This window comes from Peromyscus leucopus, chromosome 20 (assembly GCF_004664715.2).
Source record: "Peromyscus leucopus breed LL Stock chromosome 20, UCI_PerLeu_2.1, whole genome shotgun sequence".
In the NCBI taxonomy this organism is placed as follows: Eukaryota; Metazoa; Chordata; class Mammalia; order Rodentia; family Cricetidae; genus Peromyscus; species Peromyscus leucopus.
The window spans coordinates 42,044,800-42,063,526 of NC_051080.1; the positions used below are offsets into that span (position 1 = coordinate 42,044,800).

At 44.2% G+C, this 18,727-nt stretch overlaps 1 protein-coding gene across 2 annotated transcripts in view; it reads left to right on the plus strand.

The window, feature by feature from the left end:
- Pop1 (POP1 homolog, ribonuclease P/MRP subunit) overlaps positions 1–18,727 on the plus strand; it is a 28,939-nt gene that overhangs the window by 1,264 nt on the left and 8,948 nt on the right. For both annotated transcript variants that reach the window (XM_028884464.2, XM_037197723.1), the window contains 11 exons: positions 3,220–3,338; positions 4,475–4,642; positions 5,601–5,776; positions 7,744–7,992; positions 8,797–8,884; positions 9,270–9,457; positions 10,368–10,624; positions 10,874–10,967; positions 13,386–13,497; positions 14,387–14,506; positions 18,546–18,661. In XM_028884464.2, coding sequence (XP_028740297.2) covers positions 3,221–3,338; positions 4,475–4,642; positions 5,601–5,776; positions 7,744–7,992; positions 8,797–8,884; positions 9,270–9,457; positions 10,368–10,624; positions 10,874–10,967; positions 13,386–13,497; positions 14,387–14,506; positions 18,546–18,661 — 1,686 coding nt within the window. In that variant the 5' untranslated portion in view covers position 3,220. The remainder of the gene's footprint in view (positions 1–3,219; positions 3,339–4,474; positions 4,643–5,600; positions 5,777–7,743; positions 7,993–8,796; positions 8,885–9,269; positions 9,458–10,367; positions 10,625–10,873; positions 10,968–13,385; positions 13,498–14,386; positions 14,507–18,545; positions 18,662–18,727) is intronic.

Here is an 18,727-nt window from a genome sequence, read left to right on the forward strand (position 1 = left end):
AAGCATGGATTGTCAAAGCACACGAGTTCTGTGTGCTGAACTGAGGCTGCAGTGAAGTCACATGGTACAACACAGCTGAATACTGCCAGAAACACCTCGGATTCATTACACATTAGATTTTGAATTATTCTTGCTAGATTTTTTTCATCACCACACATTCATCTACATGACCCCATATGGGGTTGTGGCCCACAGTTGAAGAAGCTCTGAGGCTATGTATAGTCCTCCCCGCCATCCCAAGCTGGTCTCTGGGGAGGTTATGCTGTGTCAGAAGGAATAGTACTGGGATAGATGTTAATGTGCTTTATAGTCACACTTCATTTATATATGCATGTTATTATTCAGAACATTGGGGTCTTTGTCATTGGTGTGGGGTTCCATCCTGGAGTAAAAGAGCTTCCTGCATGGTCTCCACTGCCTATTTGGTTCCGTCCTCTTCTTCCCATCTTCCTGCTATAGTCCTGCCGAGTCCTCAATCCTGTGTTCACACAGTAGATTCCCGAACAAAAATGACAGCTCAGATTTTCTTACTGGCTTTTCCTGAGAGTGCACATTCTTTCCCTGGGTAGTATATTTTATGTGTGCTCTCAGTCTCCAGTTTTGAGTTTTAGGAATAGTGAATGGAACTAGCAAGCCTGGATTGACTCTCAGAATGTTCAGCAGCTTGGAAAATTAAGTCACTAGTGGCTTGGCTACCTTCTCTTGGAGGCACAAGAACAGCACACTCCTCTTTGCTGTGGTCTACATGAATTCTGCATGTGGGTAGAAGTGAATTCTGATGTTACAGAATTGAGATGCAGACTTGGTAACTTCTATTCTGGGTTTTCCTAGCGCCAGTGTCCCTACCGGGTACCTTTTCTCCCTTCCCTCCACCGGCAAAACAGTGAATGGCCGTGGCATGGGGCGGGTGAGGGCTTTCAGGGCCTGTCTCCAGCGTTATGGGTTATGCCAGTGCCTGTGTTGGTCCCTTTGGTGTGAATATCCTCTAGGTTCAAAAGTCTCCTTTTCAGAGTGTCATCTAGTGTAGGTGTGGAAAAACACATACAGAAATGCATGTTTTGTTAAAATAACCTTTCAGGTCTTTAGGTTACATTGCATGTTAAAAGTTACATCTCTAGTCAGCCATGTTATGGATTTATTTCAAAAAAAAAAAAAGTGTTTCAGATTGATTAGAGGGTGTTGAGGTCCTGATTTGGGAACCACTAAGTAACTCCGTCAGGTTCTGTGATAGTGTCGTTCTTTATGTGCTTTCCCTTGAAGTCTAAATCACTCTGTTGCTCTTGTACGTTAAAGATACAGCTAGCTGGCCTCGGCTCAGTAGTCTAAATGAAAATATCAGTAATTTATCTTCAATTTGGAATCAAATGTTTTAGTTATAATTTATTCTGGTGCCTCTTAGTTCATCTAAGAACCAAGATAAAATGTTATAATTTAATTTTAGTGATCTTATCTCATGTCACTTTATACATTTGTTAGCATTTGTATGTAGTTTAATTATGTGGCAATGTAAAATATGCCAGTTGGGACAATTTCATCAAGAAACTTTTCTGTTGTTTGTTTTTTGAGACAAGGTCATGCTATGTGGAGCCCTGGCTGGCCTGGTACATGCTGCGTAGCTCAGGTTGGCCTCTTCTGCCCAGCCCCCACCTCTAGCTCTGAGTGCTGGGTTCCTAAGCACACAGCACCACATCTTGCTAAGAAATGTCCTTCCTTCCTTCCTTCCTTCCTTCCTTCCTTCCTTCCTTCCTTCCTTCCTTCCTCCCTCCCTCCCTCCCTCCCTCCCTCCCTCCCTCCCTCCCTCCCTCCTCCTTCCTTTCTTTCTTTTTTTTCTTTTTTGGATGGGAGTGGTGGTGGTACGTCTTTAATCCTGGTACTTACAGGAAGCTTCCTCAGTGGATCTCTGTAAATTCGAGGCTAGCTAGGATTACACAGAGGAACCCTGTTTCAAATCCTACCCCCTCAACAGCAAAAAAGTTTTTAAGAGGGCTGGAGAGATGGCTCAGAGGTTAAGAGCACTGGCTGTTGTTCATCCCGAGGCCCTGAGTTCAATTTCCAGCACCCACATGGTGGCTCACAACCATCTGTAATTTGATCTGGTGCCCTCTTCTGGTGTGTAGGCAGAATACTGTATACATAATAAATAAATAAATAAATAAATAAATAAATAAATAAATAAATAAATAAATAAATCTTAAAAGGTTTTTAAGGACATGGATGACCCAGATTGGAGCAGCCCAGCTCCAGTGCTGCTGTTACACAGAAACCCCACGCCATTCTGCCTTCCGCATTTTTATCCAGTAGAACAACCACGAGGTGGGTACTCGCTCTCTGTGGAAAGAAGCTAAGGCTCAGGCAGACAGTCCAAGCTCATACTTGGGCAGTAAGTGGCCAAGCAGGGGTTGGAACACACACTGAAGCTAGACAAGTCCTGCCACTAGATTCCATCACCTCAGTTGAAGGATTCCAGGTGTCCTTTATTCCACAGTAGAGCATGCCATCATTGGCACGCTAACATTGCAGTTCTGGCCATTATTTCTCTGCTTTTCTTTGTCCACAAGAGATTAGAGAAGGATCCAGGGCCTCTGCTTCACGTGTGCAAGGGTGGAGGATGGAGAGGGATCGGGGCCTCTCCTTCATGTGTGTAAAGGATGTACTTCTCTCTATTGAGATGAGTTTTGGGAATGGGTACCATTCATGACTTCATTGAAATTTCTCTTTTTTGGAATGCCTGTAATAGATTAATATGGTAACACTTTGGTGTCATCAAGTTTTGAGTTATATAAGTATTTATTAAATTGATTATTTCTGCCTTTATTATTTATTTGTGTGGGGTTGGGGAAGCCACAGTGGGCCTGTAGCTGTCAGAGGACAGCTCTCAGGAGCAGGCTCACTCTCTCTCTCTCTCTCTTTCTCTCTCTCTCTCTCTCTCTCTCTCTCTCTCTCTGCGCTGTTCTGGTCTCGGATGGAGCGCAGGGCAAGCACCTCACCTGCTGAGTCATCTTGCTGGCCCATTTTAAAATTAAATCCTTTTGTTGTGTTTTGAAATAGGGTCTTATGTAGCCCAGGCTGGCCTTGTGCTGTGTAGCTAAGGCTGGCCTTGAACTCTTGCCTCCTGCCTCTGCCTCCCAAATGCTGATGTGAGCAACCATGCCTGGCAATTCATTATTTGTGAAATGAGAGTTTTTGCTCCCTCTATAAAGTGTATTACTTTCTTTCCAGGATGTCTAATGCAAAAGAAAGAAAACATGCGAAGAAAATGAGAAACCAGCCCACCAGTGTGACTTTATCCTCTGGCTTTGTGTCCGACAGAGGTGGAAAGCATCAAACGCAAAAACAAGGTAAGATGCACACGCTGTTCTTTCCACATCATTTTCCGTTAAATTTGCTAAACGTCATCTCGGAAGTAAACGATTTAAATTGGTTTAAAGAGAGATACAGAAAACTCTTGTTATCAAAGTTTGTACTTGCAATCTGCCTTCTTGTTAAAGTTCTGTAACCCCAGTTAACCCTTAGATCCCTGGTGTGTAGAGAGCCGGAGGGAACTGCCCCAAGTGTCAGTCACCGGCTGCTTTCCTCTTCAGCCATTGCCAGAGACTCTAGAGCTCTACCTGGGGTTTGACGCTCAGCTGTGGGGTCACCCCATGTGAGTCGCTTAACACTTTTGAATCTCATTCTCTTGTTCTGCAAAAGAAAGGAAGGCAATAGAATCCACCAGAATGAATTGTTTCTAGACTTTAAAATTACAGCCTGGTAAGATGTTCAGTGGGTCCTGTGCTCAGTGGATCAGTACTCAGTGGATCAGTACAGTACTCAGTGGATCAGTACAGTACTCAGTGGGTCAGTACTCAGTGGGTCAGTGCTCAGTGGGTCATGTGCTCAGTGGGTCATGTGCTCAGTGGGTCAGTACTCAGTGGGTCAGGTGCTCAGTGGAGTCAGTACTCAGTGGGTCAGTACTCAGTGGGTCAGTGCTCAGTGGGTCATGTGCTCAGTGGGTCATGTGCTCAGTGGGTCAGGTGCTCAGTGGGTCAGTACTCAGTGGGTCAGGTGCTCAGTGGGAGATGCCCAGGCTGTCCAAGCCTGACCACTTGGGTTCCATTTCCTAAACCCATGTGGAAGGAGAGGACTGATTTTTGAAAGTTGTCCTCTACCTTCACTTGTGTGCCGTGTTTGAGTCTGTGTGATAATGACTCATAAAATTACAATCTGTATGAGATTAAGCTCTCTTCCACTCATTACGTGTAGTGTGTGTGTGTGTGTGTGTGTGTGCTGTGTCGTGGGTGTGTGTGCGGCCGCGTGTGCCCGTGCACCGTGTGTGTGTGTGTGTGTGTGTGTGTGTGTGTGTATGTGCGCGCGCATGGGCAAATAATAAAAGTTATAGGGTGGTTGTAGTGTTAACAAGTTAATTCTCTACTGTAATCCTATCTCTGGTGTGGGTGACGTACTTCTTTTCGTTTTGTTTTGGAAAATGTCCTAGATCTTCATTCTGGAGCCTCACAGCAGTGGCAAATCAAGATGAGCCCTCACGTGCTTCCTGAGTCCGATGTGAACGAGCAGTCTTCCTCCAAAACCATGTTTAAGAAGAAAGGCGGCTGGAAAGCAGGCCCTGAGGGCGCCTCTCAGGAGATCCCCAAATACATCACTGGTAGGTGTTTGTAAGGAAGTGTGAGCCTTTGTTTCTAGTGTCAACATCGCTGTCTGCTGCTCTGCCTGGCTGCCTCCCTTCTCTCTCCTCTGTTCTAACCACTGCTCACCTCTAGCCTGAACTTTGACCATTACCTCCTCAAGCTGGTGGTTCTCCCGTCTTCGGAGCTGTCTGAGTTATCTCAAATCTGTTTGGAAGCTGTTCCCTAACTTCCCTCCCCCTCTGAGAGTGCCACCGCACTTTAGCATGGCCTTCTGCACGTCCTGTGGAAAGCGAGATTTAAAGCCCGGCCTCCAGGCTGTGGGCAGCCCCGGCTTCATCACTGACGTCACCGCCACCCCACTGTACCCTACACTCTGTGTTCCTTGAGCACAGCTGAGCCGCGCTTTCTGATATCTCTGTTCCTATTTAGATGAATTGCTTGTTTCTCTAGCACCCAGATTACAGAAGAAGAGATGCACACACAGAGAGAAGCTTGAGACTGATTCTGTATTTCAGTGAAGAAAACCAGTAATAATTATTACAAGTTTTGAAAAAGCAGAAAATGATAAAGGAAACCCCCCTTGAAGTCAAACTCAAGTTTTCCCCCTTGGCTTTTTTTTTCATTTGTGAATGTTGTGATTAAGAACGGTTACGATTAGTGGATAGGAAGGTAGCTCATTGCTAACAACATTATCTGGGTAAACACAGAACCTGAGTTTGAATCTCTAGTGCCCATGTGGAAAGCTGGGTATGGTTGGCCTGGGGAGCTTGCTGGCCAGCCAGTCCAGCCAAACCAGTGAGCTTCCGGTTCAGCTGGAGACCGTATCTCAAGGGCGTGAATCAGAGAACGACAGGAACGCACAGATCCGGGCGCATGTAGCCACATACCCACATTGTGCGTTATGCGCACACAAGCACAAGCAGAGACCGCTGTTTCGGGACTTGCTGTTAGTGACCTTGCCATTTCCTCCCACAGCCTCTACGTTTGCCCAGGCACGAGCTGCTGAAATCAGTGCTATGTTAAAAGCTGTGGCCCAGAAGTCATCTAATTCACTGGTTTTCCAGACCCTTCCACGGCACATGCGACGAAGAGCCATGAGCCACAATGTCAAACGCCTTCCCAGACGGTTACACGAGATGGCCAAAAAAGAGGTAGGCATTTCATTTATTGTTAGTGCTTAGGTTAGTAGTTCCTGGTTAGTAGTTAGTAAGTATTGACCTGGCAGCATTTTAAGGAAATCGGCATACCTGCTGTGACATTTCTTTTTTTTTCTTTCCTTGAATATTTTTAGTTTGATCGTTATCTAGCCCTGTCCACCTTCTCTAGCTACTTTAGCAGGTAGTTAGATGTTGTAGCTGCCTTTAGTAGTCCTTTAATCCCAATGCTCAGGAAGCAGAGGCAAGCAGATCTCCTTAGTTTGAGACCAACCGGGTCTACATCGTGACTTTTTAGGCCATCCAGGACAACATAGTGAGACCCTATACACCCCAAAACAAGTATTTAAAAGACAGCATTTGGAACCCCTCTGTCATCCGTCTGTCCTCCTCCCCCCCTCCCATTTTTCTCTTTGACATAAGGTCTCACATAGCACAGGCTGGTCTTAAACTTGATGTGTAGTTAAACTGATCTTCCTGCCTTACCTCCGTAGTGCTGGGATTTCAGGACCAGCAGATTGAGTGAAACATCCTCTTTCTGAATGGTGTGGAATTAGTTAATGATTCTTGGGCTGGTGAGATGGCTCACCCAGTAAAGGCTCTTGCTGCCGAGACTGACAGTCTGAGTTTGATCCCCAGGATCCACATGGTCCTTTAGGATGCCTTCTGACCACTGTGTGTGAGCCATAGCCATGCTATGTGTGTATGAACACACACACACACATATACACACACAAACCACACACACACAAACCACATACACATATACACACACAAACCACACACACACACAAACCACACACACACACAAACCACACATGTGCACACACACACACACATAAACCACATACACATATACACACACAAACAACACACACACACAAACCACAAATACACTAAAATTTAAAAATTATTCTGATTCTCTTACCAGATATTTATTTTGGATTCTGTATTTTTAGAATATGGCCAGCTCAGAGTTGGAAGGTTAAAAAAGTAACATCAATGCTTAGCATGTGCTGTTTGGCTTTTTTAAAGTTAAAAGCTTGAATTTGGTTTTAATTTTTATACAAATCTAATTAAATTTGGCTTTACTCTAAAATTGGTTAAGCTGCCCATGTTTTTACCATGCGTCAAAATGAATTTATCAAATGCTTACTATGTGTTGGTGCTGTGCTGGGAGTGGATGAGAAGTCAACAGGCTGAAGTCCTTATCTTTCAAGGGGTTTACAAACTATAAAGAGTTTGTTTTTAAAGAATATTAGCTTAATAACGGAAGAGACTTAAGTGTGAAAACTAGCCAGGAATTTTGTACTTTCTAGATTGAATGTGAGGTCTGTTTCTTAGCAAAATGTAGCACACCTAAATGGAATGAGTGAGTTGTGTTCCTATTTCTGTATTTCTGATCTTGAGTGAAAGTTAAAACAAGAAGCTAGTGTTTGATTTATCTTAATAGCCACGTGAAGCTTTATGTTACTGTGTTGAACATTTTTTTATATTTATTTACTTTGTTCTATGTGTATGAATGTTTTCCTGCGTGTGTGTATGTGCGTTATGTACAGGCTTGGTACCCAGGCAATCAGAAAAGGGCACCAGAAGTTATGGATGGTTGTGAGCCACCACCTGGGTCTTTTTGCAAGAATAGCGTGCTGTAAGCCACTGAGCCATCTCTCCAGCCCTGTGTGTTGAAATCTTCTAAGTATTGTGTCTTCATAAAGATGAGGCTTGCCCCAGTAGTGAGTGTTAGAACTTTGCTTCCTTTTTCTAGGCTCTCCTGCCCTGAAATCTTCACTTCCCATTGTCTCTGTCTCTGATCACTTGGGAGAAGGCTCCAAGCCAGCCAGTTAAACAGTGGCCTGTCAGGTCTCCACCCCATCTTTTCACAGTTAGTCGATTGAATTCCTGATGTTCAACCGTGCTCTGAGGTGCTTACAAACTAGGGTCAGCCTTTCTTCTTTCAACTGTAGGCAGAGAAAGCGGCTCATCAGAAGAAAGAACATTCAAAAAATAAATGCCACAAAGCCCGAAGATGTCACATAAACCGGACGCTGGAATTTAACCGTAGACAGAAGAAGAACATCTGGTTAGAGACGCACATCTGGCACGCTAAGCGCTTTCACATGGTGAAGAAGTGGGGCTACTGCCTCGGGGAGAGGCCCACGTCCAAGAGCCACCGCGCCTGCTATCGGGCCATGACAAGTCTCTGCCTCCTGCAGGTAAACTTTGCTCCTGGACTCAGCGCCTTCCCAGAACTTACTTTAGAGTTGTTCATGGTGTGATCAAGTCTCTTCTGTGAAGCTACACGTCTTATAAGTGAAGACTGGGACGCTGCTGGATGCTGGAGATGAAGCGGCATTAGTGAAAGAGACAGACATCAGTCAGGTTATTGGTCAGATCTGTGGCTGTAAGGGATATGTGCCGTTCTCTTTTTGAGACAGGGTCTCACGTTAGTCAATACTGGACTAGAACAGCCCGTATCCAGCCTGTTTCCAGTGCTCTACAGGTGTTCACTCATCATTCACAGCATGAGGTAGGAAGTGTCTGTTTTATAGATGAGGAGACTAAGTTACAGAGGTCTGCGTAACTCACCCGTGACCACAACTACTGAGCGTGGACCATACGACTACTGAGTGTGGAGTCAGGTCATCCTGACTTTTGACTCAGATTTGCTTAAGAATATCTGCTAATATAATAGGAACAGGCAGGCTGTAAGTTTTGAGTTGGTGAAAAGCTGGCTTCGGGTGATTTGTTTTGTCTTAGAACAGGTTTTCTTTCTGCCAGCAGTGTTAGATCAGATCCCTTCTGGAGCTGGAGTTACACAGTTGTGAACCACCCAGAGTGGGTGCTGGGACTTGAACTTGAGTTCTCTGAAGAGCTGTGCATGCTTTTAACCTCTGAGATATCACTCCTGTGTCCTTCAACGGGTTTTCTGATATAGCATTGGCTTCCTAGCGTTTGTTTGTTCGTTTTAGCCATGTAATAGATCATAGCATATTTAATTATGTTTCTTCTTTGTTCAGGACTTATCATATTACTGTTGCTTGGAGTTGAAAGGCAAAGAGGAAGAAATACTGAATGCACTTTCTCAGATGTGTAGTACAGACACAGGTAATCTCCTCCAAAGCCGGATGCTGCTTTACTCTTCATGTGTTTATAAATTAGTCGGTGAATGTCTATTATAAGCATTTCACAGTTTTGATATGAAAATGTGTGAGATGTTCTTATTCCCAGTGAGTATGTTAATGCAAGAAAGGTTGAGTTGATAGTTAGATCTTTAATATCATTCTTACGTGTAAAGTGAGCCATTATTCTGTGGAGTAATGGCTTGAAACTCACTAAATATTCATTTAACAAGTCTTTTTTGAGAACTTCCTATGTGCCTGGTTTTCTTTTAAGAGCTAAAGTTTCTTCTCTCATGGAGACAGACAGCGGCTCTCAGGAACTAAGGCTGCGTGTGAGCACTTGAACTCACAGTATTTTGTTTGTGTCCCAGGACTGACTTTTGCTGCAGTTCACTGCTTGTCTGGGAAGCGGCAAGGGAGCCTTGTGCTTTACCGGGCAAATAAGTATCCCAGAGAAATGCTTGGGCCTGTTACGTTTATTTGGAAGCCTAAGAAGACCCCCGGGGATACTTCTGAGGATAGGCAGCTGTGGATCTGGCTTCACCCTTCTCTTAAACTGGTATATATCATTCTGTTGCAATCTAGTTATGTAATTGTACAGTGTGTGGGAACACACGGGGAGGTCAGAGGACAACGTGTGGGAATCTGCTCTTTCCTTCCACTACCTGGGTCCCAGGGATCAGGCTCAGTGTCATCAGGCTTGGTGGCAGTCCCAAGCCATCTCACCCACTTACTGTCACATTCTTAATTACCATTGGGAGACAATAATTTAGAAATTTCAGTGGTATAAAAAAAAGTTTGGCTGACAGTTTGGTATGACACTTTTTTAATGAATCAATTAAAGTTTGTTTCGTTTCTTCTATCCTTTCTTCCTTTTGTTTTTTTGAGACAGGGTCTGTGTATCCCTGACTGGCCTGGATTTGCTGTGTACTACAAACTGGCCTCAAACTCACAGTGATCTGCCTGTTGTCTCCCAAGTGCTGGGATTAAAGCCATATGCCATCATACCTGACTGATATTTCTTCATTTAAGAAAGTTCTTTTTATCCAAAGCTATTGAATAAAGAATGGATATATTTACCTTGAAGATGACGATTTGATAAATATATACACATTATGTAACGATTACCATGATGAGCACACCCACCTCCACCAGTTTGACTTGTAACACTGCATTTAACTTAGAAATATTTATTAAGGATATATTTATTGCTGTTTTATGTGTGTGGGTGTTGTGCTTGCATGTATATCTATGCACCATGTGTATGCCTGTTGCCCATGGAGGCCAGCAGGGGCTGTCTAATTCTCTGGAACTGGAGTAACAGACAGTTCTTAGCTCCTGTGTAGGTGCTGAGACTTAAACCTGGGTCCTCTGCAAGAGCAGTCGGTGGTCTTAACCACTGAGAGATACCTCTCCAGCCGTCTGTTTACATTTCGAGGATTTAAAGTCAGTGTTTAACTACTTCCTAGGCTGTCCTGGAGGAAATGAAAGCATTGTGTCAGTGTTCAGAACCCGTCAACCCAAGTGTCTGTGTTCCTGAGCCGCTCCTGACAGCAGCCCCAGAAGAAAGCCAGCCAGAACTAGCTGATGACAGAATTGGCAAGAAAAGAAAAAGGAGAGACGATGGAGAAAGTGCTAAGCGAACTAAGAAAACGATTGGTGATGGTACTAGAGACCCGCGCCAGCCACGTTCCTGGGTCTCCGCTGCCACGGGCATTGTCATCAGGTAGGAGCTGAGTTCACTGGGACACTCCCCCTTTTTCCTTTTGGTTTTCAAGACAGTTTCCCTGTGTAGCCCTGGCTGTCCTGAAATCAGAGATCTGCCTGCCTCTGCCTCCCGAGTGCCGAGATTAAAGGCACATCATGCCTGGCTGACCTGTCCTGTGTGCTACCATGTCTGCTATGACGTGTCCCATTGTTACCAGTGGTCTAGACATCGTATGTGATCAAAGTTTCCGTTTCATGGCTCCCTCAGTGATTTGACAATGGAGATGAACAGGTTCCGGCTGATCGGTCCTCTTTCCCACTGCATCCTGACCTCGGCCCTGAGGGCTGCTCCTCTACACACAGTGAGTAAATAGGACTGTCTGCTAGTCCATCAGATTTGTAAAAGCGAACATACAATCTGATAACCCTGGGTTGTCCCTTAAACTTGTATTTCCCAACTTGTTTTTGTTTTTGTTTTTTTTATTTTTCCCAACTTGTTTTTGTTAATAAAGTTTTTATTTCTTTTTAATCTTTTACTTCTAAAAGATTAAATCTCAGTGGGTATGATAAAGTCAATTGACCTTTTTTTGTTTTGTTTTATTTTTCGAGACACAGTTTCTCTGTATTACAGCCGTAGTTGTCCTGGAACTCACTCTGTAGACCAGGCTGGCCTCGAACTCACGTAGATCCACCTTCCTCTGCCTACTGAGTGCTGGGATTGAAGGCATACACCACCATGCCTGGCAAGCCAACTGAATTTTAATTTATAGACTGTTTTTGTGGGTCCTATAGAAGGTAATCTCTCCTCCATAAAAATCTCTGAAATTGTATGCCAGTTTTTTTTTTTTTTTCCTTCTGCTTCTTTCTTTTTCCTTCAGTTTTTGTTTACTTTTAGTTTGGCTTATGACCGATTTTCTGGAAAGCTAAACAGGTCTACTCAGCGCTTTGGATCAGAAGCAGGGATGATGTTCCTTTGTGTTCTCAAGATTGGTAGCCACCAGTCACACTATTGAACACTTAAAATGTGACTGAATGGCTGAGATACTGAATTTGTACCTACATTTAATTTTAACTAACTAAACATCACTTCAGGCGGCTCTTTGTAGCTTGTGACTGCCTTATAGACAGGGCTGGTCTAGAGCCTGAAGTGTGATTTAGGAGTCTCCTTTTGGGTTCATATCTTGTTTATTTTCCATTCCAGTCAGTTGACGTAGCACTTGACCCTCTCAGATTGACGTGGGCAGACATGGTGATCAGGCTGGACAAGTGTGAGCTTTTAGAAGGGGCCTGAACCCAGGACAGCAGCTCCCGGCTCCTCTCAGCCTCTGCTGCTGTCTTGGCCTGGAGTCTGGAGTGGACTTTCATTTGTTACTGCCTTCCCAGGATGGACAGTGATCTTTTACCATTTTATTCATTTTTGTTATTTTTGTAGATGGAGTTCAGGCCCTATCCATGCTAGACAAGCAGTCGCTGTACTTAGCCCTCATTTTATTGAAGGTAAAACTTGGATCCTGTAGTGCGGCCTGTGTCACCTGGACTTTTTTTTTTTTTTTTTTTAGTTTTTTGAGACAGGGTTTCTCTGTGTAGTTTTGGTGCCTGTTCTGGATCTCGCTCTGTAGACCAGGCTGGCCTTGAACTCACAGAGATCCACCTGGCTCTGCCTCCCAAGTGCTGGGATTAGAGGTGTGCGCCCCCACAGCCAGGCAGTCATCTTGGACTTGTAATCTCTCCTCACCCCTTGCCTTTTGGCCATGCTGGCCTTTCACGTTCTAGATTGTGTCACTTCCAGTTCCCTTGAGGCATACCTGTTTCCTTTCTACCTGCTGAGCATTCTGTTGTGCTGCTCTTGGTTGGGCTGAAATCTCCTCCTCCTCCAGGTCCAGCCTGTCGCGTCCCATCCGTATTCCCTCCAGAACCCTTCCTTGTGCCCTCAGGTAGCTCACCCCCATTGTTCTCTAGCACCCTGCACATTTCCTCAGCTTACCAGTACAGTAGTAAGATATACGCACTGTCTATAGTTCTGGTGTGTATGTAACATCTGTGTCTCTCATTGGCCACTGCGATTCATGATGGTAGGCAGGCCCGGTCCTTAGCGCAGTGCCTAGCATACAGAGAAGGTCTTGCATGTGCTAATGAGTTATGGAGTGAAGATCTGAATTCAGGCTTGGTTCTAGAGCCTGTGCTCTAAACCACTTAGCTCTGCTCCCTGTGTTCTGTGAGGGAGTGGCACGTGCCGTATAGGTTACCACTTTAGGGTCCGGGGGTCTTTGAGCACAAGTCATGGCCCTTGGTCGTCACGTCTGTCCTGTCATACATCTAGTACTTGAAATACTCTGGAAAACTTGAAATACTCTGTTCCCCGGGTTTATGCATCTGAGCCAGTGTTGCTAAGAGTAGTGCAGTGGTTTGCTTGAGGTTTCTCTGGTTTGGCGAGAAAGGAGCATTTTATTGCTTAAATTAGAGGCGAAGGTAGTAGTGAGAGCCAGAGGGCTAGCGCCTTTGTTGGAAGTGTGCACAAGAAGGAGTGTGACAGTGCTTAATTAGTGTCTTTGGAAAGCATGGCTGTATTCCGGATATGTGAAATCTCTAATGGGAGTGTTTAGTCTGGTAGGAATTGCTGTCTTTACAGTTGCGTCTTCACCACGCTCCTTGTGAAATAGTCATTCTCGGCCCAGAAATGCTTACAACGGTGTTACATTGTAGCGATTATTAGGACTACTCACGGCTGCCGTTACTAGGCCTGGCTCATCATTCCCTGCTGAGGAGTTCTTGTTTCCCAGGGGGAAGAGGATGCAGAGGAGACACCCCATCACTGGTGGAGCGATACTTGCAAGAGCTCTGACAGCGTTCTCCTTCATCAGAGACAAGAAGCGGTGTTTCAGTTGTTGGGAGGTAGAAAGAGGGAGTATCTGCCTGTCCTGGGGAGGAAGGGGGGGAGGACTGGGAGGTGGGGCAGGAGAGCAGTTTGCAGTTGGCCCCTCCCTCATGAATAGTCTTGCGTTTTATCGCACCTTTATTTGTTGTGATACAGCCAGAGAAGCACGTAAGAAGCCCAGAGTCCAAGATTAAAGCGTTGCGCTCATGTTCATGAAATAAGGTTGTTTGTATTCTAAATAACTAGCATTCTGAAGTTATAAGTGACCAAGCAGGGACTAAACCTAACGTCTGTACTTACTGCTCCTCATAGGCTTATAGCTGATGGAGAGACATGCATTCATGTTGTAAGATAATAACTTATGTCCTTTCAATTTTATTTTGCAAGAAACTTTATTTTTCAAGTGTTAATTTATTTTCCAAGCATATTAGTGAGGAAAAGGTGATATATATTTTAAAATAATTACCCCAAGAAAATAGATTGATTAGAAAAATCTGAAAGATTTCAAAATATAAACAAGATTGTATTAATATGTATTGTGACTTTTTTACTTAGAAACATTTTTATTGACATGATAAATATTCAGAAAAAAAAAAAAAAAAAAAAAAAAAAAAAAATATGTATTGTGACTTTTTTACTTAGAAACATTTTTATTACATTTATTTATTCATTTGTCTATTTATTTGTGTGTGTGTGTGTGTGTGTGTGTGTGTGTGTGTGTGTGTGTGTGTACTCATGTGTAGTGTGTGGAAGTCAGTTCTTGTACTCACAGGGATTAGTCTCAGACGTCAGACTTGGCAGCGAGTGCCTCTACTCCCTGAGCCATCCGTACATATCGCCTGCCCTGTGTGAGCCTTTCTGTGAGCTTGCTCTTTATGTGTCCCTTCTGTTTCCGCTTCGTTGAAGGGATATCGTCACCAGCGGAAATTCCTGCAGGTTCTATTCTGGGATTGACAGTTAGGGATCCGAGAGTCAGTTTGCCCCCACAGCGGTCCAGAGCTCTGCCACATCCGGACAGATACCAAGGTAAAGTGCTTGCCGTGTTCCCTGTGAGCTGTCAGGTCCCACGGGGGCGGGGGTGCATGTCAGAGCACATGGCTCTGTGGGGAAGTGTAAGCCACACAGCTGGCTGCTGAAGTTTGATGTTTATTTTTTCCCAAGTACTCTGTTTTCAGTATCTAAAGTGTATCTCTTTATTCTCCCAAATGCCTGGCCTTCAAACTTTAATTGTGAGGGAGGGCTGTGCACCGGCAGCTGGCCTTGTGCTCTTTGGAAGCCTCTGTCTGACCATACAGATGATCCAGGTTCGAATCCTGGCAAGGCCATCCCAGGTGCTGAAGTATCAGACCACATGGTTTTGACAGAGTAGCGGGGCCCACGAGAGCTCCTTGGCTGGAAGGTGGGTTGGGGTTGCCAAAGTTTTAAACTGATCTGGGATTTGCTGAAGTTGTGATGACGTCACATTGGATTCACTGTCATTTGAACACCATTAACTAAGAGAGTAAACTAGCTTGTGCACTGTGGGGAAAAAACGCTGACGTATATGTCATAACAACTTCACAATTTTGTTTTTAACCTCTCTACATGTAGTTAGATAGCTTACTAGGGAACAATAAAGGCCCTGTCAGAGCTCCACATAAAAGGTGCCTGAGAGGATTTGAAGACACGCAGGTAAGTTAGTGACTGGAGCCTAAAACTTGGTTGCTGCTGCTGTCTTGTTTAGTGCCTATGGTCTAGTGAAGTGTGGAAGCTGGAGTGTCTCCTGGAATTATGAATGGAGCTGTAATCACCTCAAAGCCACGGGTGAACTCCGCATCCCTCTGGCTACCCCTGTGCATTTTTGGACGGGCAGTTCTAACATCTTTTCTAACAGGTTTAACATGAATCGTTGGGTAAAGGAAGATTAAAGTCTGTCATAAAAATATAATTCAGTTTCCACTGTAAAATTCATCATTGTGTTAGACTTTGTTGTGGATTTCATTACAGCCTGGTTTTGTTTTGTTTTGTTTTTGCTATTGTTTTTTGAGACAGGGTCTCACTGGGTACCTCTGGCTGGCCTGGAATTCCCTCTGTAGAGCAGGCTGGCCTTGAACTCATGGAGCTCTGTCTGCCTCTGCCTCTGAGTGCTGAGTTCATTAGGATCTGTTTTAAGTACTGTAATTACTTTGGAGATATATTTTATTTGATGTTGAGCTACATAAAGAAGTATACTTTTGGGCTGGGGATGTAGCTCAGTAGAATGCTTGCCTAGTATGTGAGTGGACCTAGTTCATTCAGTCCCTAGTTGTTTTGAGACAAGGACTTGCTATCTAGCTATGACTGGCCTGGAACTTGTTATATAACCCAGGCTGGCCTTGAACCATGTCAGTATTCCTGCCTCAGCATGCTGAGTGCTTCGATTGCAGGCAAGAGTCAAAATGCCTGGCAAGTAGTACACTTCTCACATGAATTAGTTGAATTAGTATTCTGTCAGTATTTTTAATATCTTGTCTAGGAAGGTAAGCCAAACTGAAGCATAGAGGTGTAATTTGGTGGACTGGGTCAATTAAAAGATCAGTCCTTAGAAGGATCTCATCATCAGGACAGCTTACACCTAATTCCTTCACCTAGTGCAGTCTGACAATATCAGAAGTTGTTCTCTGCTTGTTTTGACTTGAACAACAACAATAGCAAAATCAATTCAACTGTTGCTGCCTGAAAAGAAGAGTTTGCCTATTTTGGGTAACAAGCTCCTTATTTTCTTGTATAAAGTGGATCTTGGGCAGCTTTTGAAGGAAAAGGTTCCTAGGAGCCTAACTATTCTCATACTTTGAAGAGGTTTGCCCGTGCATTTGCCTCTTAAGAGTTAATTATTAACGTGTTTTTATAACACTTTTCAACTTCATTAACAGAGCAGTTTATTGTGTAAGTTACTGATCTTTGAGGTGAGATTTTAAAATACCAATCTGAGGCTGGAGGTGTAGCTCAGCGATAAGAGTTTTTGCCTAATAGCACACAGCCCTGGGTTCAACTCCAGCACTGGAAAAATGAAAAGAAACCCTCAAAGCACATTTGTGGTGTATGTTCTACTTTATTTACTGTCTGTAGCAGTTGGTGATGTGCTTTGATAGATTATTTAAACTTGTCCCTGCCAGAGAAGAGCTTGCTCTAACCTCGGCCTTGGAAGCAGGAAGTGTGGCTCAGTGGCAGTGAATATGCCAAGTGTATGCGTTGTAAGCCTGCACTCTGGCTTCCCTGCACTCACTGGCTAGCAGCAAACAAACAAAGCAAAAGGGAAGAAAGAAAACACTGAGTAACACTGTATGTGTAGGCTCATTTTAAAAATGTCTCTTGAAATACTCTGTGGCTGTATGTTCTTGCCATACCACCAAAGCCGTGAAGGAGTCTAGTTGCCTTAAGACTGGCAGGTGGGCAGTCATCATTTCCTTTTCCAGTGCTCGTGATATGTTCTAGCTGTGACTTCCAGTGCTTGTGAGCACTCCTACAGCTCAGGGCAGCTGTGACTTCCAGTGCTTGTGAGCACTCCTACAGCTCAGGGCAGCTGTGACTTTCCAGTGCTTGTGAGCACTCCTACAGCACAGGGCAGCCGGGGACTTGAGGAGCTCACTTTAGGGTCATTTTACACAACTATGTTGGAAGAAAACACTAGACATTTCAGCTGGAAGCTGGCCTGTCCCCAGTACGGTGAGTTGAAGGCTGCAGCTTCTTCCTTCCCTGCTAACCCTCATTTTTCACTGTCGGTGGTTTTGCCTATTCCAGATGTCATGTGATTGGATTCATCCAGGGGGTAGCCTTTTCAGATTGGCTCTTTCCCTTGGTGAAGCGCACCGAGTCCTCCTCCTTCTTGTGTCTTTGTAGCGCATTCCTGTTAGTCCATCGTCTAGAATATTTGAAGATGAGCTGGTGCTTTCCTGTGCTTTTGTTCCTGAGAATTCTCCCTCTTGTCTACAGCTCAGTCTGAACACCTCAGTTCCACCTGTCAGATCTGTAGTGACAGATCACCACAGGGCAGCATTCTGGGTCAGCCAGGACTGTTTGGGAATGGGGCTGCTGGTCCTACACTGGCAGCGTGGCCTTCCCTGGCACTCAGCGCTGCACCTTAGACCTCACTGCTCAGTCTCCATGAGGAAGAGCAGTTTATAGACGCTGGTGCAGTTCTCTGCAGCTTTCTTCTCAGGCCTGTTCATCAATTTAATTCTCTCCAACTCTGTTCTCCCCTGAAATCTGTCACGCCATTACCTAGTCACTTCCAGCTTATTTTCCCAGCCAGCAGACCCACACAGGTATGTGCTTTTGAGTGAGTTTCTGTGTCGGTATTTTGGAACAATAGCCCCCCCCCCCATTGTTTTTTAATTCTTCAGTCTAACAAGATTAGAGTTGAAGGATTTTTTTCTGTCATGTTTAAGTGGCTGTGTGTGGAAATGTCTTGTGTCAGTGTAAGTGCTAACGCAGCGTGGCAGAGTTCACAAACATCACTCACCTTAAAGGGGTGGAGAGGAGTGTTTTACAGACAGGAGCGAATAGCTCAGTATGTTAGTTATCCGAGAGCCGAGGGAGAGGGTAACAGAAGGTATCATCATCTTAAATTCAAGGGGCAGCTTGCAATTGTATTATATTGTATTATAAATTATAAAAATATATAATATAAATCAGATTATATAAATATAATTATATTACATGTAATTATATATTGTATTATAATTTTATTGTATTATAATTGTAATATAATGGCGTGTGGAGCTTTATCAGACTCGGAGCAGACAGGCGGATTCTGTGAGTTCAGCAGCTGCTACAAGTAGAAAAAAAACAAAAAAGTCTAAAAAAAAAAAAAAAAAAAAAAAAAATAATTGTAATATAACTGTGTGTCTGCACAAAAGTAAATATCAAAGAAAAGTGCTTATTAGCTTTGTTATGTCATGGACTAGGAAACCAATTATAAGAATGACTTGTTTTTTGTCTCTGGTTCAGTAAATGCCTGTGAAATGCTTTCCTGTTAGCGCCGTCTGCAGCGTTAGAGTGTGGTGGGATGGAGTGTGGTTTGAAGGCTGTTTCTTCTCCCTCTTAGATAATGAGCACGTTAGACAGCTGCTGCTGGAGGGTGTGCCCGCGGAGTGTGCGCACAGCTTTATCTGGAACCGGGATGTCTGTAGGAGTGTCACAGAGAATAAAATCTCGGACCAGGTAACTAATGTGCCAGGATTACTGGTAAGCTCATGCGTGAAGGGGAGAGTCACTGCTTTAGAGAGC